The sequence below is a fragment of the Crocodylus porosus genome, unplaced genomic scaffold (assembly GCF_001723895.1).
Source record: "Crocodylus porosus isolate Cpor-Errol unplaced genomic scaffold, CroPor_comp1, whole genome shotgun sequence".
NCBI classification, from domain to species: domain Eukaryota; kingdom Metazoa; phylum Chordata; order Crocodylia; family Crocodylidae; genus Crocodylus; species Crocodylus porosus.
This window is the reverse complement of record NW_017728925.1, coordinates 12,107,496-12,131,817: the sequence shown is the minus strand read 5'-3', so window position 1 is coordinate 12,131,817 and position 24,322 is coordinate 12,107,496. Positions and strand designations below refer to the sequence as shown.

The following is a 24,322-nucleotide window of genomic DNA, read 5'->3' as shown; positions in this document are numbered from 1 at the left end:
GCACTCTTCTGGGAACCCGGTGAAGCTCGGCAGTGTATAAACTGTCATGTTATGTCATTATATGCAGATGTGGACAAGACAGAGCGCTGCCTTAATGTGCCTTATTGCAAAGGGGATTATGCTTATCTTTGAGAAAGAGATAAGCCGGATAAGCTGTTGTACATTCAATTCCACGGCAGTGAGGTTTTTAACCCTTCTGTGCCCAGAGACAAAAACTGTAGGGCAAAGCCTGGTGATACAGCTAGTGCCTGCCTTCCCATGGCATCTCTTTGCCTGCTGAGGAATCCCATTGGGCTGGAGAAGAATAGTTGTTATTGAGGGCACAGTGTTCCATAGACTGAATTTTCAGAGTTTAGCATGCACGGTCTTATTCTGTTACCTTCAGTTCTACATTGGGATGGAGTGAATTTAGTAGTGGGAAGTAAAGGAAGTGGTGTCACTGGGGTGAGCCAGGCGCAGAGTGTGTGGGCACCGGGCAATGCTTCCCTGTACCATTTGCCTGGTGCAATCCAGTTTTGACCTGCAACATCACTTCCTGTTCTAGCCCTGAGGCTCTGGCACTGCCAGCCCCTTCCCATGCAACTGTTCTTTGTCACGCACAAGAGCAGCAGGCTGGAAGGAGACTTTCTTCTCTTTATTTAGGTTTCCTAGAACTGCATATCTGTGATCCTGTATGAAAAGATTTAAGAGATTAAGCTTTAACCATCCTATTTGCTACACAAATTATAATGGTTCTTTAATTAATTCTCCAATCCCAGCCCAGCCACAGAGGGCAACACTTCTTCCAGACCTGTAACTAGAGTACACTTTTCAGCACTGCCGGAGATGACATCTAAATGCTCTTTTGTTGATGGTCTCAATCAACTGATCGTCTAGCCAGTGCACCAACCCAATGGACTGCTCAGCTCTCTTACCAAAAGCCTTAATCCTTGTCCATTTTGAACGGACCTTTTTTCTCTACTATACCAGTAGGCATTTGTGTCTGTTGACCAGCCCATGGCAACAAATGTAGTGAACCTTCTCCCTCTAGAAGCATTCCCCTTATTTTGTAGAGCAGAGGAAAACAAGGGAAAAGTGGAATGGATTGCTTATGGGCTCCATCTTAGCCCTGCACTTCCTTGGAGCTAGAGGAATAGCTTCTTTCACAGCATTTCCATTTTTCAGAGTTAATTTCTAGAGGGATGCCTGATGAGAAACAAACTTGCACATGATAAAAGTAGGCAGCAACATCATCTCCTAATAGCAGTTGTCTCAAGTGTGGGGAAAGGACAGATGCGTGCAGTCTATTTATTGTAAGAATCATCAGACCTCACCCCCCTGTGCTGTGCCAAGCTGGTGGCAGAGAGGAATTTGTGCTATGCCACCCTGGTGTTTGGGAGATGGAAAACGTTAACGACTTAAGCTTGCAATGAGAAGAATTCAGGGCTTGCAGATCAATTGGCCCAGCTGCACAGAGGGGGATGTTTAAGAGGCTTTCCTTTAAAGATACATTTCTTGGCCAGCCTGAGTGCCAGAGCAGACCCAGCTGTATTACCTCCCATCGTCTCTTGGGCAGAGGACCCAGGATGAATACAGTGCCTTGCCCTAGGGAACAGTGCTCCTCATCTGTTTGGGTGTCAGTACCAGAGCAAAGTGGAATAAGGGATGAGAGGACTCTCATGGTCTTTCGGAGTGCAGTCTACAGCCAGCTAAGTGCAGGCTTGCTGCACAGGGAGGATTGCAGCCAAGCGAGGCACACTGCTCACCTCTGACATATGTACCCATCTGCCCTGCTTTAGAGTTTACATCTGCTCATCTTTAACTAAAAGACAGTGGCTTTCCTCTGTTTTAACAGCAGCTCTTTGGAGCTGTCTGTGTGAGACTTCTGCCAAGTGACACACTGCAGACAGAAAAACCCGATTGTTGTACTTCATTCCCCCTGGGCCAAACATACTGAGTTTATTCACATGAACAGGTGACTGGGGCTGAAGTCTCTGGCTTGAGGCATAGCCTGCATTTGTGTAGTGTGGGCAGATGCTGTAGAAGTCTCCCCACATAGCTCTGCTAATGCGCCTCAGCTATGCCCCGCAGGAACCAGTCTTGACCCCCAGACCCAAATGGCTCTGCCAGCCTATGTCAGTTTTAACCTAAAACTTCTTTTTCCTGTTGCAGCCACTGTGACTCCAAAGACATTAGTGAGGCCAGTGTGGTGGTTTTGGGTGAGACCATCCAACTAATTTTGCCCATGTTTAAAGAAGGAAGGACTATTCACTGGGCTCACTGTCAAATCTTTTCGCCCTCCCCGCTTCTTGCCCCCACCAAGTGAAAGGACATCACAGTCCACGCTTCTCAGATCAGTTTCTCACCCTCGTTTCTGGATACCTTTCCTGACCGTTTTTCTTTGACCTGCTTTTCCAGCATCTCCAACAAACTTCAGCTTCCCTGTCCTGCTCCCTGGAGCATGGACAAAGCTGGTGTGGTGGTCCTTTGTGGCGAGTGCCCTTGGTGACCTGCCAGTGCATCCTAAGGATTAGTCTCTGACACCCTTTTGCCAGTGTTGGCAGTGGCGGGAACTTTCTCTGTTGTTGGGAATCGTCCATCTTTCTGCGTGCTGAACTTATAAGTAGTGAGTACAGTGATGCCAGTAAGCAACTCTTTTCTTTAAAGTATCACCAGTCTGCAGAGCAGTGTTCGCAATCCTTGTTATTACAGACCCTTAAGATGGTAATTTAAAACCAGGCTCCCAGCATCACAGTTGGAAGTCAGAGCAAGCAGGTAGGGGGAATTGAATTGCTGTTAGGTGTTAAAATTCCCCTGCTGGTAAGAAATAAGAAAACAGTGTTCCCACAAAGCTGGATATCAATTTGCTTTTATAGAAATTTTCCTACTCGTTACCTATTTATTCCCCCTTGATAAGGACGCTGGGTTCACAACAGAATGCTCCCTTCTGAACCCAGAGTTGACTGAGGTGTTATTGTCTTTCCCTTTAGATCTGGTGCTGTACTGCGAAGCCTTTTTGACAACCTACAGGACATTCATTACCCCTGAAGAGCTCATCAAGAAGCTGCAGTACAGATATCCTTTCAAATGTGGGATGCTCCTGACCCCTCCTGAGTTGGGAGCAGTGTGCCTGACACTTCAAAGAGAAGGGTGGGGCAAGACTTAATCAGAGCCATGCTGGCAAGGCGGTGTGTCAGATATTCACCCCTGTGGGTGGTATGCAGCCTGTTGACTCCTTATTTAAAGCCTTATTTCTTCACCTCTGCCTTCCACAAGCCTGTGGTTATAAATCAAGGCCAAGTGGTTTATCATTCACTGGAGCTGGGCTCAGAGTGGGGTTCTGATCCTAGCTCTGAGTCGCTGCATCATTTTGAGCTCATCAGTCACCACCTGTGCCTTAGCTCCCATCCTGCAGAATGTAACCACAATAATGACTTGCCTTCCTAGAGATGTCGTGAGGGTTCATTGTACCTCTGTGAGCAGCTCTAAGGAGGATTGCTCAGGCCTGTCACTATTTCCACCACTCTCACTACCAAGAAGGGCAGAATGCAAGAGAACGTCCCCTTTGTGTTCTAGTTCCAAGATGTGAGGCTGATTCCGGGTATTGTATCTACGGCCCTTTACCTACTAGAAGGTAGGCCGGCAGTCATGTTTGCTGCCATGTCCACAGACTGTTCCCTGTTGAACACTGAAGACTACAATTCCTTTCCCTTGGCTCCTTTCCCATAGTTTCTGTCTTTGCCACCAGCTTCGAGCTACGACACTTTGCAACAGAGGCAGTGAAAACGCCTTGCGGGTTTCCGTCTTGTAGCTGTGCATCCAGGCAGCCTGTCAGGCTTCCTGGAGTTGTGGCTCATTGCTGCCATCTGCAGCAGAGACAATACTCCCTCTGCTCCTGCTGTGATTACTGTTAATAGGACACAGAAAACCTCTGCTTATGCTGTAGTCAGCAGTGAAAATACCCACTCTGGGGAAGTGCTGGGTATAGGTAGCCAGAGCTTGGAGTTCTGGGCTCCATATCTCTCCCTCTATCTGCTTTAATTAGTTTATGTTTAGATCCTTGCCGCATCCTTGTATGTTGGAAGTCTTCTCAACCCATGCTGGCCCTCGAGGTATTTCCCTAGTAGTAATCACTACAGCCATTGTTTTTCAAGCTGCAAACTAGGAGGTCTGCACGCCACATCCGTTATCCTTACCAACTGATGGAGTGAGTGCATATTTAATGGAAGTGCTGCTTGCTGAGGGAATGAGAGACAAGGATTGGGACTTGAGAGCTGCTGTTACAAGTGAGACCAGATGCTGCAGTTAGCTGAAGGGCTGTGATAGTGCTAGCACTCTGACAGCTTATTTAATTGTCACCTTAGAGGTAACAAGTTTCAGGGCACATCATCTCCGCCATCTATTACTGCAACCACAAGACCCTTTCTCGTATTTGCAGCCTGTATTACTCGGTACGGGGCCTTGTTAGTGTTTCTCTCTCAGAAATTGAACACTGTCTTCAGTCGTGGCAGATCATAATGCTCCTTTGGGGACACGCATCGGCACATGTCAAAGGTGCCACCAATGGCCCTGGCTCTACTGAGTTTATTCTTTAACTCATGACTGACGTATGAGAAATTCTGTCACTTCCCGGACACATTTAAGAAGCGCGTCAGCAAGAACACGTTCTTCGTGCTGGTGCGAGTGGTGGATGAGCTGTGGTGAGCATCCTTCTTGCTTTGTTTCGGGGTAGTTGAGGGAGGTAGCAGGACTAGAGCTGTGCCACTTCTACATGCCGCATCATGTATATCAAATCTGTGGTGGGAGACCTGAAATGGCCTTCCCCAGATCTGTGCTGGCTATGGGGCATCTTCACTGGGACTTTAATGTGTCAAGGTGTTTTCTCAATGTGTCTTTCTGACTTAAAAATAAGCAATAAAACAGGTATCTTTTAAAGGAGGAAGAGCTGACAAGAGGAGGGGTGTGTGTGATGGGTTCCATTCTGCTTGCGGGCAAAGCTGTTGGACAGCGTACTGAGCTAACAGCCTTGTAGGCCAAAGTCCAAGGGAGAGATTTTTAAGAACACCTCTCATTGTACCTCTCTCTGCCTTAGCTGTGGGCTTATTTTGCTGCCATGCAGGAGTCCTAGGCTAGATACTGACTCAGCACTTTGGTCCCTTGTGGGGAGACCGGGGCAGGGGAGAAAAAGGTGAGGTGAAGCAGGTTGTACATCATGAGAGACCACTGAGCAATGCCCAGCAGGTGGGCTGCAGGAGCTCCAGTCTCCAAAAGGAGTCTGGTTCATATAGCAGTATCGTGAGTGAAGGTGGATGGCATGTCTAGCCTGCCAGTGAAAATGTCAGGAACAGCTTCTCAGAACTGTGGGTGTGGGGAAGCTTAGCATGCTGAATGGAAAGACCAGGCTATTATAAGGAGTCCATTTTGGGGGGCACAGCAGATGTTGATCATTTTATTCTTAAACGTCAATACAGATTTCTGATTTTTCCCATTGCTGAAAGGTAGCAAGCATTTATTACAGCAGGTAGATAAGAGGATTGTTGCCTGCAGTGCCCTGTGTCTGACCCACGCCCTATGTTTCTCATCTTTCTCAGTTTAGTGGAATTGACAGAAGAGATTCTGAAGCTGCTGATGGAACTGGTGTTCCGGTTAGTCTGCAACGGGGAGCTCAGCCTTGCTAGGGTGTTACGAAAAAATATTCTGGACAAGGTCGACCAGAAGAAAATGCTGAGATACGCCAACTCCATCAAACCCCTTGCAGCCAGAGGGGTGGCTGCCAGGTGAGACAGTGTTTGAGTCCTGTTGCAGCCCTCTCTGAGTGGGGACTGTCCTCGTGCTGCACGTAGGACAGGGAAAAGTCAGTGTCATGCTCTGAACAGGAGCAACAAGAGTGTTGCTCCTCATTTCAGTGCAGTGACCATTCTTCATCTACCTGTGCCTGCCCAGCCCCTCACATGTGTACTCTTTCCATCCAGTCTTGGTTTCCTGGGCATGCGCTGAATATGCCTCCCTGATTTGGGAGCTGTTGGTGAAACCTGCACTCAAAGACTGAGCTCCTGGTCAGGAGCTATATGAACACTACCTGTATGGCAGTGAAATAACCTGAGCCTTCAGCAAATGACGAGGGACATGTCTGTCCTTTGGCTGTGCAAGGGGAGAGGGCACAAGTCAGAATTCTCAGACAGATGGATGGAAGGAGGCATGAGTGTGGCATATTGCAGGTTCTTGCAGCAAAGCCTCAGAGGCCAAAATGCAACAGGCCCATTGGCTGCCTCAGGCAGGGGGATGTTTCATGCATCTGCCTTGACCCAGGCAGGGACCTGTCATGTTGAATTTCAGGCCCTGTGGCATCATGTAAATTGTCTCCCAGCTCCAGATGCTGGAGAGCAAAATTTGTCTGGCTCCTTGTAGCTGAGGAGAGGAGAAAGCAGCATGTTCTTGGCTCTGTCTGAGGAGCAGAAGGGCTTGCATGCAGAATTCCCTGAGAGGACAGGGATCCTGAGATTTTACAGCTGCAAGATAAAGGGAAGTGGAAAGGGTGCGATAAGTATGATGACATGGAAACCTGCTGCTCATACGGAAGTCGTGCCACTGGCTGTGTGCGTTCAGGAGAGTAGTGCTCCTCTCCTCTGCAGGGATGATCTTTTATAAAAAGTCTAGTCCATTTCTAGTGTGGAAATGTGGCTGTTTTTGGGGACACACTGATGTACAGGTGGTTTAACACGGAGGAGGTCTGGTCACTGTCACGCTTGATTTCTCTCTGTTCCACTGACTTCTTGACAGGGAATGGAAGCTCACTAAAGCAAATGATATAAATGATCCAAGGTGAATCAGGGTTTCATTAGTAGTTACCTTTCACTTGTTGTCTTCCACAGGCCAGGAACCCTGCATGATTTCCATAGTCACGAAATAGCTGAGCAGCTGACTCTCCTGGATGCTGAGCTCTTCTATAAAATAGAGGTACAGAGAGGAGGGATTGGGGCAGTGGAAGAGGTTCTAACAAAAGCTGTTTGCAAGCTCTGGTTTTGTTCTCTAACAGCCCTTGCATATACACCTGTCATCCTTGTAGAAGACAGCTGGGTTTGTGTCAGGGGAGAGCTGTAACTCAGGGGTGTGACACAGGAATCCACAAGGAGACATCTTGTTGTAATGCGTGATGTGTTCCTCTCTTCCTTCCTTTCCCAGATCCCAGAAGTTTTGCTTTGGGCAAAAGAGCAAAATGAAGAGAAGAGTCCCAACCTGACACAGTTCACTGAGCACTTTAATAACATGTCCTACTGGTAAGGAGATTACAGTAATGACACCTCTGTAACATTTCATCACTAGTGCCCCTAGAGTCCAAGAACACTCTGTGAGGCAGTCTCTCTTGTGACTGTCCCAGTGGGTTTGTCTAGCCATAGCAAGATGTATCTTTTCTTACCCAGTTTTATTTCCTCCTTCAATGGATCATGGACCACTCTGCAAACGACTCATGAATAGCAGGAACACAAACATTTGTGGAAACTGCTGCATCTCCCAGATTTATGGCTGATATTGCAGAGACCCTTCAAGCACCACCTCATGTATCTGGGTACACACACATCCCTCTTGCATGGAACTGAGCTCTGTATAGAAATGCAGGTGCTATTCCATATAAACAGCCTGAAAACAGGCCTCTGGAGAAAACTGATCTGTCAGCTAATGCTGTGGTGTATATGAAAATTCAAGCCCTGGGGACTGGCATGGCTAAATCCATTAAGGAGTTAAGCACATCCACAACAAGGGTGATTCAGTGAAATTCTGCTGCTGCCAGTCCATTTCAACAGCGGCAAGGGAGACACCTGCCCAGTAATGTCCTCTGTGGCCGATAGCCTTACTTTCTGCGGGACAGCAGCGCACCCTTGTAGGCAGCTCTCGCATATGGAATTCTGGAAGTTCTCTGCATTAAAGCATTTGATTAAGCCATACAGAGAAGAAACTTGACAGGGAGGCACTGGGCACTTCTCAGCATCATCGATCAGTGCTTGCTAGTTACCAGCTTTTCAGGAGAAGCAGCAGGAACCGTCAGATCATAACCCAGCCTGAGTGGTTTAATCCTTGTTACCATTTTGTTTCATCTGTCCTCCCAGGGTCCGTTCAATCATTATGCTCCAGGAGAAAGCGCAAGACAGAGAGAGGCTGCTCCTTAAATTTATCAAAATTATGAAGGTAACTGCTTGGTGCTTGACTTGGTTCACCTGCGGCGTGTTTTCTGCATGTTATGCAGGATGGAAATAGCAGTGCAGGACATTGTTAGGTGTAGCACTGCTTGTTGCCAGAAGGCCTCACAACCCTTCACTCATTGATGTTCTCCCTCTTCTCAGCACTTAAGGAAGCTGAATAATTTTAACTCCTACCTGGCCATTCTTTCTGCACTGGATTCGGCACCCATCCGACGGCTGGAGTGGCAGAAGCAGACCTCAGAGGTGAGAAGCAGCAGGGGTTCTTGTGTTTAAGAGTGAAAGATGAACGGAGTTATGGTGTAAAGCAGTTTGTTAGGTTTTAGTAACTCAAACCTGAGTGCAGTCGATGAAATGTAATGATAAAGTCTCTTTTATAAAATGTTGTTAATTTGCATTTTCCTTCAGCATCGTACTTTGAAAACTGCATGCAGGCCAGTACCGTTACAGGCTAGGACCCTATCTGTCTATGCATGGTGAAGGCATGATAATGTTCAAAGTGTGTGAGTTTCTGTCTGCCTAGCTAAGCACAGGCCCCGGTAAAGTCAACCTTTTGGCAGAATTTGCTGCATCCCAGTTGGCCTTGGTCTCTGCAGATGGCATTTCCACGCACCCAGGTGCAGAGAGAGTAGCAGCATGTGCTTTGTTTCCCTAGGGCCTGGCTGAGTACTGCACACTGATTGACAGCTCTTCTTCCTTCCGTGCCTACCGAGCAGCTCTGGCAGAGGTGGAGCCTCCCTGTATACCATACCTGTGAGTAGCAGCAGGTCAAGGTGTGCTTAACTTGAAGTACAGTCATACCTAGAAGTCCTGTAGCTGCTTTCAAACCTTGTGGGTGCTGAAAGTTGAAATTGTTCACTTCTCATTCCCCTCATTGCTTTCCCAAATGCTTATCCCCCAAGGAGGATTCCTTCAAGTGCTTCTGTTCTTGGGTTCTGTGAGCTCTGGATTTCTGTTGGCACTGAGAAGCGTGCATGCTGATACTGGAGCAGCTCATCCCTTTGCCGGAAATAGCAGAATGCCCAGTCTTCCTGCACATTCACAGAATAACTCGACTTGGGATTTCTCTAGCCTGATCCCTCAGTACAGTGTACCATAACCCGCCACCCTTCAGGAAGTTCACACCCAGGGACACTGACACAGAGGTGAATCAGGGACAGCAGAATAGAGATTGAGGTATCTGGACCTTTGGTACAAGCCAGTCAACTAGAATCCCTTCCTAGAACTGAGAGTAGAAATGGAGTAGTTTCGTTCTGAGAAGTCTGAAGTTACTGGATGTAGACCCATAGTGAATCATCAGTCAGAGCTGGCTGTGACACATCTGGCTCTGCAAACTGTAAGTGCTGGTAAACTAGGACTCTGCAAACATGCATCCTCACTGTCTGTGCTCAAATGAAGTGTTCAAGGCCTTTCCCTTCACTAGATGTCAGATTCTCTCTGGGTCTCTTAGTAAAACTAAAATAAATCTGCACTAGCACCAATTCCCTATGTGCAAAGTTGATTGGATGAGGCAGCAGAAACACAAAATTAGCTACAGCTTCCCATCCATTCAGGACTGTCAGCAGGCAAGCCAAGTGCAGAAGGGCAATGGAAATCATACAGATCCTGTGCCTGCCCTAGGGAGCTTTTGCCAGCCACATTCTCATAAGTGGAGAGCTCATCCCCTCCATTGCACAACACTTCAGGGAAGCTGAAGCTGCCATACCCTGTTCTTGCTGGGAATGATGTGAGTGGAAACTCCCTTGTGTCCTGGTCCTCGCTTTCAGCTGCAGAGAGATAAGTTTCCTCTGGTGCAGAATCCAACCCCCTGTGCCACTGATGTAAGTGCTGGTGCCTCCTCTCTAGGATGTCCCAAATGTGAACATTGCAACAAAACTTTTGAGGTCTAGGAAAGGAATGGCTGTGTTTGGTTAAGAACCCTGGACCTAAACTTTGCTGCAGCCCTGAGCAGTGGAAGGGGTTTCTGGTTGTCTTTCAGTCTTGCGATTAACCTGAAGCTCTTGGCTTGTCTCCCTTTTCCCTGCCTGCTGTCCCCCATTTCTCTTCCAGTGGTCTCATTCTCCAGGACCTGACTTTTGTTCATCTGGGGAACCCAGACTACATCGATGGCAAAGTGAACTTCTCCAAACGCTGGCAGCAGTTTAACATTCTGGACAGCATGAGGTGCTTCCAGCAAGTGTAAGTGCAGTTGGCTGTTTGTCTTTCTGAGGAGGGAGTCAAATCTGACTTGGGACTGTTTGCTCTGATACCCTAGGAGATGAGAGAGGGCACAGGGGGGCACAGATCATACTCTGGTGCTGGAACAAAGAAGGAACCCAGCTAAGAAAGGAGTGGTGTGAAGTCAGGAGAGGACAGCGTAGAATGCCCAAATCCTGGAGACGGCAGAAAGCTGGGTCTGAAGTTGGATCCAATCCCTATCCCTTTTGGGTTCAGACGTAATCCTGGCAGCATGCACACCAGAATGTTTTCCAGCCTTGTTTTTAAGCTTCCTGTGAACCAAGGTGTCCACTGGTCCTTCTGTGAGGTGCAGCTTATTCCTTCTCCAGGCTCGTTTGTTGCTGATGCTTCTTTCAGTCTTAATAGTTTTTTCCTTTCATGCTGTGTCCTGCTAGCAATTGCCTTTATAATTGGTCCATGCTAGTTGCCAGGCTGGTGTTTTGTTCCCTTTTCAAAGTTCAACACTGCATTTGCCTCTCCTTGACCAGTGCATTGTTACCTTAAGCAGTCGACCCTGTTGTACAGATGGTAGAACTAGAACATTGAGCATCTTCCAGAGCAGATAGTCAGGGGTTTGCCAAGGATGAGGTTGGCTCCCATCGTGTTGCAGTCATCATGTTAACTGTAGTGTTCTCTCTGGTTTTTCAGACATTACGACATCAAAAGAAATGACGACATAGTGTCATTCTTCAACGATTTCAGTGACCATCTGGCCGAGGAGGCCTTGTGGGAACTGTCTCTGAAAATCAAGCCTCGGAATATAACAAGGCGAAAAACAGACAGGGAAGAGAAGACCTAGGAGGAGGAGAATGTGTGAGTGAGCACTGCTGCGCAGATGCACAGAGGACAGCTCTGAGACCAGAGCAACAAACTCGTACCTGTTACTGGATGTTGCACTCTCCCTCGCAGTTGGCAGCAGCTGCTGGCTTTTCGGGGCCTGGGAAGGCTGGGGTTGCTCAACAGAAGAGCTGGGAATGTGTATGGATGCCATCTTTCATTAGACAGCAGAAGCCGAGAGGGCCCAGAGCTCATTTCACTGTCCTCCTTCCACCCCTCGTCCCTCTGTGCCATGAATCAGCTTTAAACCGGGGAAGAGAGAGCCTGGAAAGGAGAATCTGTAAGCATGTTTTTCCAGCTCCAGTCTGCAAGTGCAAGGAGGGGCAGCTCAGTGTCTGCCAGCCCCTTGTCTGCCGATCTCAATTCAGCAGCCGGCAAGAACCAGGAAGGCTCCCTGCCTTCCCATCCAGCTCTCCTGTGCAGTGCCATCTCTGGTCACGTTTTCCCTAGGGGCAGGGGCAGGTGAAGAGAGCCTCCCCCTCTGCCTCAGAGGAGTGCCAGTTTGAAAGAGCTCAGTTGTGTTTACAGGGCCTGGCAAATCTAAGTGCCCCAGTCTCCCTGGCCTTCCTGATGAAGGGAAGGCCACCTCCGCAGACATGACAGAGGCACTGAAGACATGGGCAAGGGGGCTGCTGTCTCCAGTCACGGCATGCCCCCCTCTTGAATCTCATTATTTAAATGACAGTAATCCCTCCAATCCCTGGAAGCAATGACTAGCCAAGGTACTGTGGGGTCACTGCCTTGTAGACCTGTATCTTTTAGCAATGGTACTGGCTATTGCACCGTAAATACTGTAGTATATGAGACTGGCCATTTGTATATACTAGTATTTAGGTTCCATTGGAGGTTTTTTCATGCATGTCTGAATGCCAGTGGGTTTAAAGGAAAAAGAAAATGTGCAAAATGCCATGCCTAAAATCCACAACTCATGAATAATGTTATTCCACGTGCTGGTATAATGGAAGCCTGAGGCAGCTGTGTCTGGAACAGAGTGCAGAGAAAGGCATCTAGACCCTGGCAGAAGGGCTAGCAGGTGTGTTTCCCGGAGTCCTTAATGCTGAGGTGGAAAGGAAAAGGCTTTGGCTCGACGCTAAGACTGATCATCCTTTCCCCCTAGTGTTGTTATCGTTCCCCTCTTCATACCCCGTGGTGTTTCGCCTCTTGGTGCTTCATTTTGTGATCTCGATAGTAGGAAAGCTGCAGGAGCTCATTGCAGTTGGCGAAGCCAAGTTGCCCAGTGTAGCCAAGTCCCAAATGACTGGGGCCCATACACCCCCACACGTCATGGAGGAGGGAAGGGTCCGCATTTACTTTCACATGCCACGTTAACCCCAGTCTGTTCCATGTGCCTTATTCAATCCCTTGGTCCCCTCTCCCCATCTTCACGCCTCTGGAGGATGTGTCCTTATCACCAATGCAGCTAGGCTTGACCAGTCAGACCCTCTCCCTTCCCATTCGTTTGTCCTCCATCAATTGTTTACAGTATTGGTGGTGTTTTCAGGTGTCTGTTGTAGATTTTAATTGGCCTGACAAGGCCCTGTTCTGGAACCACAGTGTGTAATTCACTTAACAGTGATCGTGTGTATTTTTTGGCGGCGGGGGAGGGTGTTCAGTTTTTTTGTTATAGAGGATTTGAACAGAACCTTGCTGTTTTAGGCCTATAAATCTTAAAGAGGTTTTACCTGGGGATTTTCCCCACAAGCATCCTTTAACTTATTTCTCACTAGCAGTTTGGTGTTTGCTACACCCGTCTTTTGTCTAAGTCAGAACTATAAGCACTTCCTTCTGCAAACCGATTGCAAAGTCTTTCCTGATCTCTGTGTTACGTGGCAGCTATGAGTGACAGTCTGCATGACCCAAGATGGGATGACACCCCTCAGTATTCAGTTGAAAGGCAGTTTTTTGTTGGCTTTTTTTTAACTATGGATTTCCTTTTTGTTTTCAATGAATATATCTAAGCAGAAAACAGGACTTGTCTGCACCCAGACTTGCACCATTTTCACTGAAGGAGCATGTTGAAGCAACTTAAGTCAAATGCTGCAATATCCTGGCTGAGTGGATTTTGTCAATGTAACTATGAAAACCTCTCTTTTCTGACCAGCTCAAGTGAAATCAGAGTTTTTGCAAGGGCTGTTAGCACCTCTTCAGCTAACCCTGGTTTTAGACTAGTTTAAGATTAAACTGGTGTGTTGTTTGTAGATACCATACGATGTCCCCCCTTCCCTCCCCTGGCACCCTACCTGATGCAAGTTAATTTTTCAGGCTGGTTCTCAGCATGTCTTATAGTGTCCATGTCCAAAGGCCATTCAGAACAAGCATGGCGAGTGAGCAGGAACGGACAGCGTGATTTATCCTTTGCGTGTGGCTGCATTTGATGTAAAGAGAATATAGAGGAGTAAGAGGCCAACAGATGAATCTGGGCCAGATCTAGACAGCTCCTGAAGTGGAAAAAACTAGCAGAACAAGTATGGAAACTGTGCCCTTAACTTCAAAAGAAAAACGGTTAAAGAGCTCGTTCTTAGGTAGCTAATCTGATCATTTCAGCTGGAAGCCACGTACAGTAAAGTCTTTGCAATCATCCAAAGGTTCGACAGCCTTTGAAGCAGGAAGTGATTTTTTTTCTTTCTTTGTAAATAAGTTATTTAAAAAAAAAAAGTCTGAAAAGGCAAATAGGATCTGCGTTTGGTGCAGACTCCTCTGCTGGCTGGCTCCAAACATGCCATTTTATTTTTACAGAGCAGAGCAGAGTGTAGGCAATTCATAGCAGTATTGTATGCGTGCGTGGCAGTGTCACTCAAATTGTCCTTTCATTTCAAGAGCACGTTGGCTCAGCTCCTCACATGTGCATCTGCGCGTTGCATTTCCTCTGGGGTGATGTCTGAGGCAGCTCTTGCTGAGAAGAGGTGACGGGGAATAAAAGGACCCAGCTGACCTCAGCAGGAACACACCTTGTCCTAACACCAGCCCTGCAGGTGCACGTGTCGGTGTTTTCCATTAGTTCCACCCTCCCCACTACGTGTGCATTGTTTTCTACATCCTGCCTTGTCACTGAACACCAGAGAAGACCCTTTGGGAACTAAACCGGAACAAATCACAGCTGCCCGTGCGCATTAAGCCAGCTCCCTGCAAAAGGCAAGCCCTCCCTGCCGGTGCACAAGTGGGCATGTGGATTTCCTGGCTGCACCCTGCTCTCTGCAAATAGTGACTGGGAAACTGATGGTTAGCGGCAGTCAGCAGGATCCTGTTAGTGGCATGCTGCGTGGCATGAAGGCAAGTCCAGCTCTTGGGGGTTGCCCATCGGTAAGCCTCAGCCTGCTTGCTTTTCTCTCAATTGTAGGTTCATGAAAGGACCTGGGGTGACCCAGAGCCACAATGCAGGCAAAGCTTGACAGAGAAGGGGCACGGGAGTGTTCTCCCTTGTACCGTAAGGTCACATAGCAGTTCCCTGTCAGCAGCAGTCCAAGTACTTCGTTGCATGTGGAGGGCTCACACCACGGCTCGCTGTGTCTGGCAAGCCCGATGCTTGAGCGGGATAGAAGGTGGCGGCTCTCATGGTCAGTGCAGCCTCCTCTTGCAAGCAGAGACCTGAGAGTGACTTCATTTTTCTGCAGTCAAGGGTTGCTACAGCATTGACTGAATAGCAAAGCAGAGGCCGAATAAGGATTGTCTCCAACGTTTGTTTCTAGGATGACAGCAGCCATATTTGGAAAGGTGTAGGGATGGGTGCCAGACACGGGTCATCCCCTGCGTGACCTGACCTGGCCGGCTCCACGGTCCCCAAGCCTCTCCTGCCATCCCCAGATGTTACAGTGTATATTTACCACTAACCTAGCCCCAATAGCGACATCTTCCTGCAAACATTTCAAATGTGTAACTTTTATATTTAAGGAGAAATAAACACAGATAAAGAACCCAGGCTAACGATCATGTTTACAGTGCATGCCGCAGTCTGTGGATTAAAGTGACAATCGATTCCACTTCTCCAGCTGGTGTGGCCTCGTATTTTCTACAGTTTGCCTTTGCCTGGGTCTTGTTCTTGAGTTGGCTTTTGTCTCACATGCCTTCTAACCAAAACTTTTTTTTTTCCCCTTTCGCCTTGCTCCCCAGCCTATGCCCATTCATTGCTACGGAACAGGGCTGTTTTCCAGGGGAGTACTGTCCATGAAAAACCACTTACCTCTGCATCCTCGTAGTCATGTAGCAAGTACGTGTGTGTGTGCATGCACACCCGTGCGCATGAAGGAGGGTGTGCGTGTGTCACAGAATATCTAGAAAGTATTGTGATGGACACTGTGCTTGTGGATAATTGCTGGGAGAAACGGGTGACTGGAAATGCAGTGCTCATGGGCTATTCTGGGCCTGGCTAAGGTTCAAAATTCCACTGGAAATAACTGGCATGTGCCAGATTGGAGAGCAGGATGCTCAGACACTGACTGAGTCGCATACCAAAAGCAGCGCTCCAGTCGGATGGGCTTGCAGGGTGTGGTGCACACAGTGCTACATCAGGGCTGGCCTGAAAACCACATTGCCTCCACCACAGGCAAGCGCACTGCAAGCACCAGGGCAGATGGAGCCTGCACGCTCTTTTTTCATGGTGAGGATAAATTGAAAAGCTGGTCTAGTGTTTTAAAGCACCAAATGGAGAAGCAGTTAGGTCATTTGTTTGCTGCAGGCCTTTCTGCAAGCATTGCACTGCTCTCTCATTACGTAGGATGCTTTGCCTCCTGACTTGGACTTTGCCTGTTTCTTTCTTTTTACTAATTTTGTCCCGTGTGCTTTGTGTAACATCACTTTTTAAGCAGTTGCCGTGTTACATCTCAGATGTGGTTTCCTTTCTATGTTGGCCAAAGGAGCTGCTGGGCTTAAGTGCTCATAGTTTGTTGGTGTTTTAAGAGCTCAGGCCTGCCAGGTGCACAGAGGTTTCAACTCCTGCTCCTGTGTAAGGGGCAATGTGAGTAGCATCTGGTGGGACTGAGGTTGAGCTGGTGTGAGATCTCACAAGCAGGCCCATAGCAGAGCACAGCAGTATTTCCAGGGGCCTGAGACGGACCCTTACTCGCCTCTCAGGTTGCAATGAAGTAGACTGACATCAACCTGCCATGTTGGCTTCCATTAAAGCAATTGCTGCCCCTTACTAGAGGAGAAGAGGTGCTAGCCCTTGTGTGAGCAGATTCCACTGTCTCGAGGCTTTAATCACATCCTGCATTTACATAACACTTTCCATCCATGGATCACTTTACAAATGGGGAAACCGAGGCACAGTTGAAGTGACTTAAGGTAGAAATAAGTATAGCTCTCAGGTTCCCATGCCCCTCCCTTATGCTTGGTGAACTATGCCACAGCCTCCTGCTCTGCTGCTGATTATAATCACGGGCCTGTCCTATTTGTGTAGTTCCAAACTACTGTGCTTACCACAGTCTGCTTCTGCGAGGGTCCCCGTGCCTAAGGTTGAGCCATACTCATCCGTAGTTGAGGGACCCATGTAGATCGTGTTGCCTGGGTAACACAGATGCTGCCTCCAGGCCTGTCTCATGGAGAGGTGATAGCTCAGAGATTACCCCATGCAGATGTGTAGATGCTACCAATATTTTGGAGCAATCCTGTGCCAGTCTGTTACAGGGGCGGGACCTGAGGGAGGGGGTTAGCCCACTTTCTGCACCCAGGCCCCATGACCACCTGGTCGGCCACCTCTCGGCCTTTTGTGACTGTGCATCTCTGCTGGGGATCTTGCCGGGCAGAGGAGCACGCGCCCTCCCTGCAGATGAAGGCACTGAGTGAGGCAAGATGAAAGGAGTGGCCCAAGGCCTGGCAGCAAGTCAGTGGCAGGACTGATGGCAGCCCGCCAGAGCCCATCTGAGCTGTTTGTGGTGGTTTTGGATCCACGTGTGGTATGGGAGTCTGCCGCTCAGACCAGCCTGAAGTGCCTCTGGGCCTTCTCGGCTATGGCTGCGGCCAGTCTGCAGAAACGAGGTGTCCTGGAAGTTTCTGTAGGCAGCCCTGTGTCAGCCTCACTCCCAAAGTGGGAACCAGCTACAGCAGAGCCACTGCATTGCTTGGCCCTCAGCAAAGCTCCCCTCTGGGGACGCTGGGTCCGGAGTGAGCCACCTGGTCCATGCAGAAGGAACCAGGGTTCATGGTGGCCCACACGGAAGCCCCTGTAATGCAGCAGTTTAAGTGCTGCCTGAAGTAGCTCCAGAGAAGTGGACGCAGGTCTGCTGCAACCCTCTCGCGGGAGGACTGCCCAGGTGTGGGGCTATCATTTGCAGGGTGATGGGTGAGGTTTGGTGGCCACCATGCTACATCTGTGCTGTGAATAAGGGGCCTGGGTGCAGCTGGGAGTGAGGGGCAGAGGGCAGCTCTGCTGGTGCCAGGCCAGGCCCAGCATGGTGCAGGCCAGAGGTCTGTCCAGGGAAGCATGGAGCTGTGGAAAGCCCAGGCAGGGGGCCCAGGAGATGGCATTGGGTGCTCTGGACCTGAGACTGGAAGAATTCCCAGTGGCGGACAGGAGAGATTTGCTTTTTGCCTGACACAAGCTGCAGAGGGGCAGTCAGGGAGGCCAAGGCAGAGATGGGACTGGGACTAGCTTCCCGGATCAAGGACAACGAGAAGTCCTTTTTTAAATACACAGGGCAAAAAGAAGGTACCAGGTAACGTGGGGCCCGTGCAAGACACACTAGGAAATTTGGTCATCACACTGGACAACAAAGCTAACCTACTTAACAACTTCTCTGCCTCCATTTTCCTGAGCAGGGACCAGATCAGCCCCCCACCGGGCTCCCCCAGGCCCCAGGGGAGGCGCACCCAAGCCAAGGGTCAGGGAGGATCTAGTCAGGGAACTTCTGGCTGGTCCGGACGATCTCCACGCCCAAATGCTGGGGGAATTGGCCGAGGTCATTGCGGGACCCCTGGCTCGGCTGTATGAGCACTCGTGGGGCTCTGGTGTGGGGCCAGAGGACTGGAAGAGGGCCAGTGTGGTTCCCATCTTCAAAAAGGGGAGGAAGGAGGACCCGGGAACTACAGGCCAGTTAGTCTTGCCACGAACCTGGGCAAGTGTTTTGAGAGAGTTATCCTGGCGCACGTCCACAAGGGGCTGGGGGGGGAGATGATGCTTAGGGGCAACCAACTGGGGTTCATTCGAGGCAGGTCCTGTCAGACCAACCCTGTAGCCGCCTTCGACCAGGTCACCAAATCCTTAGACGCAGAGGGAGCAGTGGACGTCGTCTTTCTGGACTTCCGGAAGGCTTTTGACACTGTCTCTCACCCCGTTCTCATTAAGAAACTGGGGGCTGTGGTGTCGACACCCGCACAGTCAGATGTGTCGCCAGCCGGCCGGAGGGCTGCACCCAGAGAGCGGTGGGGGACGGGTCATGTTCGACCTGGAGGGACGTGGGCAGTGGGGCTCCCCGGGGCTCGGTCCTCGGGCCCGCGCTGTTCAACACCTTCAGCAGTGACTTGGACAAGGGGGTAAAAAGCACCTGTTCACATTTGCTGATGACACTCAGATGTGGGGGGTGTGGGCACGCTGGAAGGGAGGAGTAGGCTGCAATCGGACCTGGACAGGTTACAGGGGTGAGCGGATGAGAACAGGATGGGCTTCAACACTGACAAGTGCAAGGTGCTGCACCTGGGGAGGAAAAACCAGCACCATACCTACAGGCTGGGAACTCCCTTCTCGTCAGGGCAGAGGCAGAAAAGGATCTGGGAGTCATCACTGATGCCAAGATGAACGTGGGCCGGCAGTGTGGGGATGCAGTCAGGAAGGCCGACCGCACTTTGTCGTGCATCCACAGATGCATCTCGAGCAGGGCCAGGGAGGTGATCCTCCCCCTCTGTGGCACTGGTCAGGCCGCAGCGGGAGTACTGCGTCCAGTTCTGGGCGTTTGACCCCAGCACTCTTTCCTGCCATGCAGGGGTCGGACTCGATGATCAGCTTAGGTCCCTTCCGACCCTAGAAACTATGAAACAGGTAAGTAAGGTCCGGATCATCCTGCTTCTCGGGCTTGGTTGTGGTCGGTGACCTGGGCAGGCCTGCCTCACTGGCACCCACTCTTTGGGGTCTGGGGCCATAAGCAGTTGCTAAATGGGTTAGTGGCACTCCTACCTGCAGCTGCTCTGCTGGGTCCAGACCAGCCTCCCTCAGAGGCTGTCAAAGCAAGCTGCGGTGCTATGAAAAGCCCAGGCTGGGACCACGGGATGGATAACAGCTTTAGAAAACAAGCTGGAGGCATGGCTAACCTGTGAAAATCCTGCCCCTTACTGGCCAGGAGAGCTGCAGCACAGCTCCATGCCCAGCTGAAAGCCTCTGGGTTGTCTCGGTGCTGTAGGCATCGCCTGCCCAGGTCACTGCTGGGCTCCCCCAAACCTATCTGCAAATGTGATTGAGTCAGCTAATTTCCAGACTCTCTTCTCTCCCCTCGCTGAATGCGTGCGCAGAGCAAGCTCAGCTCTGTGCATCCAGAGCCGGATGCCTTGCACTGATCGTGTTGGTTTTCACACATGCGATGTTACACCGCTACCAGCATTCAAGCAGACCACTTCCTGAGGGCTGCTCGCATGGGTGCAAAGAGGCAGGAGCAGCAAAGATGCAGTATTCCTTGGCCAGCACAGGTAAAGCAGCTTTTGGGCTGGGGCCATGTGTATGCGGTGCCTGGGGTCAGGACTGCTCATAAGCACAATGGTGGAGCCTTGCATGGGAGCTCACAGGAAGGCAGAGGGATTTTAGCTTGAGCCATCCAACCATCCTGTATCTTCCTCCCGGTATCTCGACATCGGCAGCCCAGCTCCAAAGGGTGATCCAGGGCAAACAAGACCCCCTGTCCAAAGCATTCGCCTTACCCTAGAAGTACCCCACTAAGGGCACAAAATTTAGGAATGAGCAAAGTGTATCAGACTCAGGATTGAGCTAGTCCTCTGGCTGGACACGTGGAAACGTGAGTTTGCATTAAACCTATTTTTATGTAAATACAGCAGCAGAAAGAGAAGGGAAAATTATTTGTAGTTTCCCCGTATAGAAGCTACAAACCTGTAATAGAGTTTCTTAAATTCTTTCCTATCTTTTTCTAAGAGGGTATTTCATAATGAGCTTTCTTGGGCCGTGATGCTTGGGGAATCCAGAAATAACACTCTCTTTTGGGTTACAGCTTCTGTTGGCTGGTCTCTGCTTTTAACCTGGATTCTGGGTGTTAGAAGCTTATATACAGGTAGGCTCATAGCATCTCTTGTGTCAGTCCAATGAAATGGGATAATAATCCTTTCGGTGTCTGAAACAAATTGTGGGGCAAGGGGAAGTGTAATTCAGCTGATCCCACGGGGCTTTTCCCTCTGCCAACTCCTATTGCTCTGGTGTTTCTAGGGAGATCATTGCTCAGCACGAGCAAAGCAAGAGTCCTCCAGGCTCAGTTTTTCTGATGGTGTGAAATAAGGGTGAACTTCATGTGGGATGCCCTTGTCAGGGGGAGGGCTCCAGTACTGCAGCCTCCCTGGCTTCATCCTACTGTGGGCTTTCATTGCTTTCTTCTTAAGCAGCTGCTCTGGGAATAGAGCTCCCAGGGTCCCAATGAGACCACGGAGGCCGATGAGTCCTGCAGATGTTCCAGCCTGATACCTGGCATAGGGGTGAGGTCTCGTTTTGGGACTGGGACCAGGCTAATGAAGCAATGTGGCAATCAGCCTGGGGGAGCTTGGGTCACTTTATCTTCCTGTCCCCTGGGGCAGGATGAGGCAGGGCGGTTTGTTCCTGTGTTGGCTTTGCTGCTTCCTTGTGACTATCGCTCTCTGGATGCAAGTGGTTGGGTTGGGTTGGCTGTGGCTACCGCAGGGCCTGTGCGGTCAGTGCACTGGAGGAAGAAAATGCAGTGCCAAACACAGGGCGAAGCACGTGCCCATGCTGTGCAATCCCTGCTGGCCACTGGGGCAGAGGATCGGGGAGACCCTCTGATCTCTGTACCACTGCACTCCTCTTAGCCCCCAACTAGGTATGTGTCCCTTTGCTGCTCACGTGGATGGTAGCGGTGGCAGTGCTGAGCTCTGCAGAGAACGTGCTGCATCCTGTTGTCTCCCGGGCATTGTCATACATAGAGAGCCACTACCACATAGATGACCCAGCTGACAGACACAAACACGCCGAAGAACAGGCTGAAGAGGATCAAGGTCCGAGCTTTCCTGGATGCCAGCTTGGCTTGGATGAGGTCTCCTCTGCCCAGGGCTGCTCGTGTCTGAGGTGGGGAAAAGAGCATGTCAGCAAATGAGAAGACAGTGGCAGTTTCTGAGGCTTGTCTAGACCCTCAGCCCCAGGGCACGGTTCCCCTGCACGGTGCTGCTGGCAAAGCAGAAAGGCACAAGAGACCAGTCGCCGAGCACAGGCAGGGATCTCCCTCCTACTGACTTCTGTAGCACCTACAGACTCTGTGGGTCTGGATTTGCCAACCTACAATTACTGTGACTAATAGAAAAAGGTAGAGCTGGTTTCACAGAGTGTTTTCTGCCCCAGGAGGCACTGGCCAAATCTTTACTGCTGGGACTTCAGCTGGATGGGACCTCCTCAGGTCACCTGGTCCAGCCCCCTGTTCAGGGTAGGATCGTTCCCAATTAAACCATCCTAGGCAAGCGTCTGTCCAACCCGCTCTTGCAACTCCCCAGGGATACTGCTTCCACCCCTTCTCTAGGGGCCTGTCTCAATGCTTGACTCCCGCCATCAGCAAACCCTTCCTCAACTCCAACCAAAATTTCCTGTGCTGCAGTTTGAGACTATGGCTCCTACTCCTGTCCCCTATGGCTACCGGAAAAGGCTTTCTCTTCATGGGTATGAATGGGGACTGGTGGGTTCACGGAGCAGTTGTGCTGTCACGTGCCTAGGGTGAAGTCAAGAGCCAACTCTGGAGAAAAAAGGATTATTCTTGGAATTGCTCCCTCCTTCCACTACCCCAAATAGCTACAACCAGGGACCCCGTGGCTCAGCCTTCCTGCCACAGCAACCTCTTAGCATCATTTGAGTGCATCTTATAGCTACTACTGACATCCCTCACACACTGCAGGGGCATGAGGAGAGGACCCTGCTGCCAAGATCACACAGGCTCCACTGAGAGGACCCCGGCTGAGGGTGTTTCCTACCTCCTGGGAGTACACAAGAGCAATCATCCCCGTCAGTAAGCAGCAGAAGATCATCACCAGCACGGACTCCACCATGTAGTCCTTGGGCGGACGTCTTCTGTTGACGGGTGCTGGAAGCCCAGTGCCAGGCGGCCCGTTGTACTGTAAGGCAGAGCAAAGCGGGCTCTTAATGCCAGGAGACCTGGGCCATCCCCTGGGCTACCTCTTGCCTGGCATCACTGGAGTGACATGTAAAAGGCACCAGCTGCACCCACCCCATTCCTTCCAAGGGACTGCTGATGCTTACTGCCCGGAGATGGTCCCGTGCCCTCAGGACCTTGTCGTAGGGCTCTGGGAGTTGTCAAGGAGCTACGTCATGGACAGACTAGCACCGGGCCCGTGTTCCCTTCTGACCCTGCTGTGGGGGAGAGCAATGGGATGGCCCCACAACTTGTTGTGAAGTCCACGAAGTCATTTTGTATAGCTTGCGCTCATGGCTGGCCCTGCTGTCTGCTGTGGGAAGAAGGGAGGGGAGAGCCTCCCAACCCGTGCATCCTTGGAAGACAGGCCCTTGGAGGGAAGCTGTGTAAGGGGGACATAGTGCTGGTTAGCTCAGCAGTCGTGTTGCCACATGTTGCTGAGAGGCAACTGGAGGGGTGCGGGTTTGGAGGGGCGAAAGCAGTGCAGGTAGTGGTAGAGAGGTGCGAGGAGGCTACGTACAATGGTGTAAGGGAAGAAGACAGGAGGTAGATTTGACTGGGAGCAGGCAGGGGGGTGCCCGGGTCCTGGCTGGTATGTGACGGGCGCTTGTCCTGAGCCAGGGGCCTGGAACGGCGGGTACAGCAAGTGAAGCATCTTCGGGTCTGGAGGAGAGTAGGGCGGCGGGTCCTCCACAAAGCCAGCATTGGCGGTGCCCAACGAGCGCTTGGGTCCTTGCCTCTCTTGCGTGGCAGGTGCAGGTGGGCTGGCGGCACCCCCGAGGCCTGGGGAAGTGGTGCTCTGCTGCTGCCCCCTCCCCACAGCCCCAGCTCCAGCTCCACCTCCAGCGGGATCTCCACGGGCCCCCCGGGCCATCCCGAGACCTCCTTCCACGCTGATGCTGATCCCTCCGAGGGGCTCGCGGCTTCTCAGCCCTTCTGCGGAGGCGCAGGCAGGCTCGGCTGTGGCGCCGGTCCCTGGAAAGAAACCACAGCACAGTGAGCGATGCGCTCTCGCTGAGGCGGTGGCTCAAAAAGTGCCTCGCTCCCCAGCAATGAGGCGAACGGAAGAGGCCTCGAGACAAACCAGGAGACAGGCTGCCAAAGCCACTCAGCCTCGCACGCGTGCTCTGCCTTTCTCTGGATCCCGTTCACCAAGCAGGTGTGAGCAGAAGAGAGCCAGCCGTGCACTGAGCCAGCCTGCTCCAGGATGGTGGTCACCTGGCTCTTTCCCCGTCGGCTTTATTATTCCCCCCCAGGCCAGAAGCAGGCAGGAGGAGCTGCTGGCCCTGCACAGGATGGGCTTTCAAAAGCATTCAGATCCATTCCCCAAGCCTGACGGGGTGGTTTAGGTGCCACTCGGACTGCCAGAGCCCTGGCGGGTCACCGTGCCCCCGGCGTGTCCGTGCTGCTCCATGGGGAGGATTAGGACGGGCAGTACCAGTCCCCCAAGCCAAAAGCATGGCCCAGATGAGGTGGCTGTGCAATGCCATACGTAAAACTCCATAAACCCCTATGTGCGCGAGTCCCATGGGACTGGCTGCCCCACCGCACGCTCTCATAGACCCGTGACTCCACTGACATCACACCTATGGTTTCCTGTTAGATCCCCTGTGTTACACTCTGTTTGGGGCCTTGACTGCCTTTCCCCCGTGGCAAGGGACCTTGGGAGAGCCTGGCTCTGCAAACCAGGGAGCTTTTTGCTTTTCATAGTTTCTAGGGTTGGAAGGGACCTGAGCAGATCATCTAGTCCGACCCCCTGCCATGGCAGGAAAGAGTACTGGGGTCAAACAACCCCGGCAAGATGTT

General features: G+C 50.9%; 2 protein-coding genes across 2 annotated transcripts in view; one reads left to right on the top strand and one right to left on the bottom strand.

Annotated features, from left to right (window-relative positions):
• The window catches only part of RAPGEF1 (Rap guanine nucleotide exchange factor 1), a 68,615-nt gene extending 53,403 nt beyond the window's left edge, over positions 1 to 15,212 (top strand). The window contains exons 16-25 of the mRNA XM_019540831.1: positions 2,970 to 3,055; positions 4,588 to 4,679; positions 5,571 to 5,756; positions 6,852 to 6,936; positions 7,162 to 7,256; positions 8,085 to 8,163; positions 8,319 to 8,420; positions 8,830 to 8,927; positions 10,224 to 10,352; positions 11,040 to 15,212. Coding sequence (XP_019396376.1) covers positions 2,970 to 3,055; positions 4,588 to 4,679; positions 5,571 to 5,756; positions 6,852 to 6,936; positions 7,162 to 7,256; positions 8,085 to 8,163; positions 8,319 to 8,420; positions 8,830 to 8,927; positions 10,224 to 10,352; positions 11,040 to 11,190 — 1,103 coding nt within the window. The 3' untranslated portion in view covers positions 11,191 to 15,212. The remainder of the gene's footprint in view (positions 1 to 2,969; positions 3,056 to 4,587; positions 4,680 to 5,570; positions 5,757 to 6,851; positions 6,937 to 7,161; positions 7,257 to 8,084; positions 8,164 to 8,318; positions 8,421 to 8,829; positions 8,928 to 10,223; positions 10,353 to 11,039) is intronic.
• A 5,182-nt stretch (positions 15,213 to 20,394) lies between these two features.
• LOC109313958 (proline-rich transmembrane protein 1) overlaps positions 20,395 to 24,322 on the bottom strand; it is a 7,610-nt gene continuing 3,682 nt past the window's right edge. The window contains exons 2-4 of the mRNA XM_019540832.1: positions 23,037 to 23,491; positions 22,338 to 22,478; positions 20,395 to 21,442 (exon numbers count right to left, since the gene is read on the bottom strand). Of these exons, the coding sequence (XP_019396377.1) occupies positions 21,296 to 21,442; positions 22,338 to 22,478; positions 23,037 to 23,491 (743 nt within the window). The 3' untranslated portion in view covers positions 20,395 to 21,295. The remainder of the gene's footprint in view (positions 21,443 to 22,337; positions 22,479 to 23,036; positions 23,492 to 24,322) is intronic.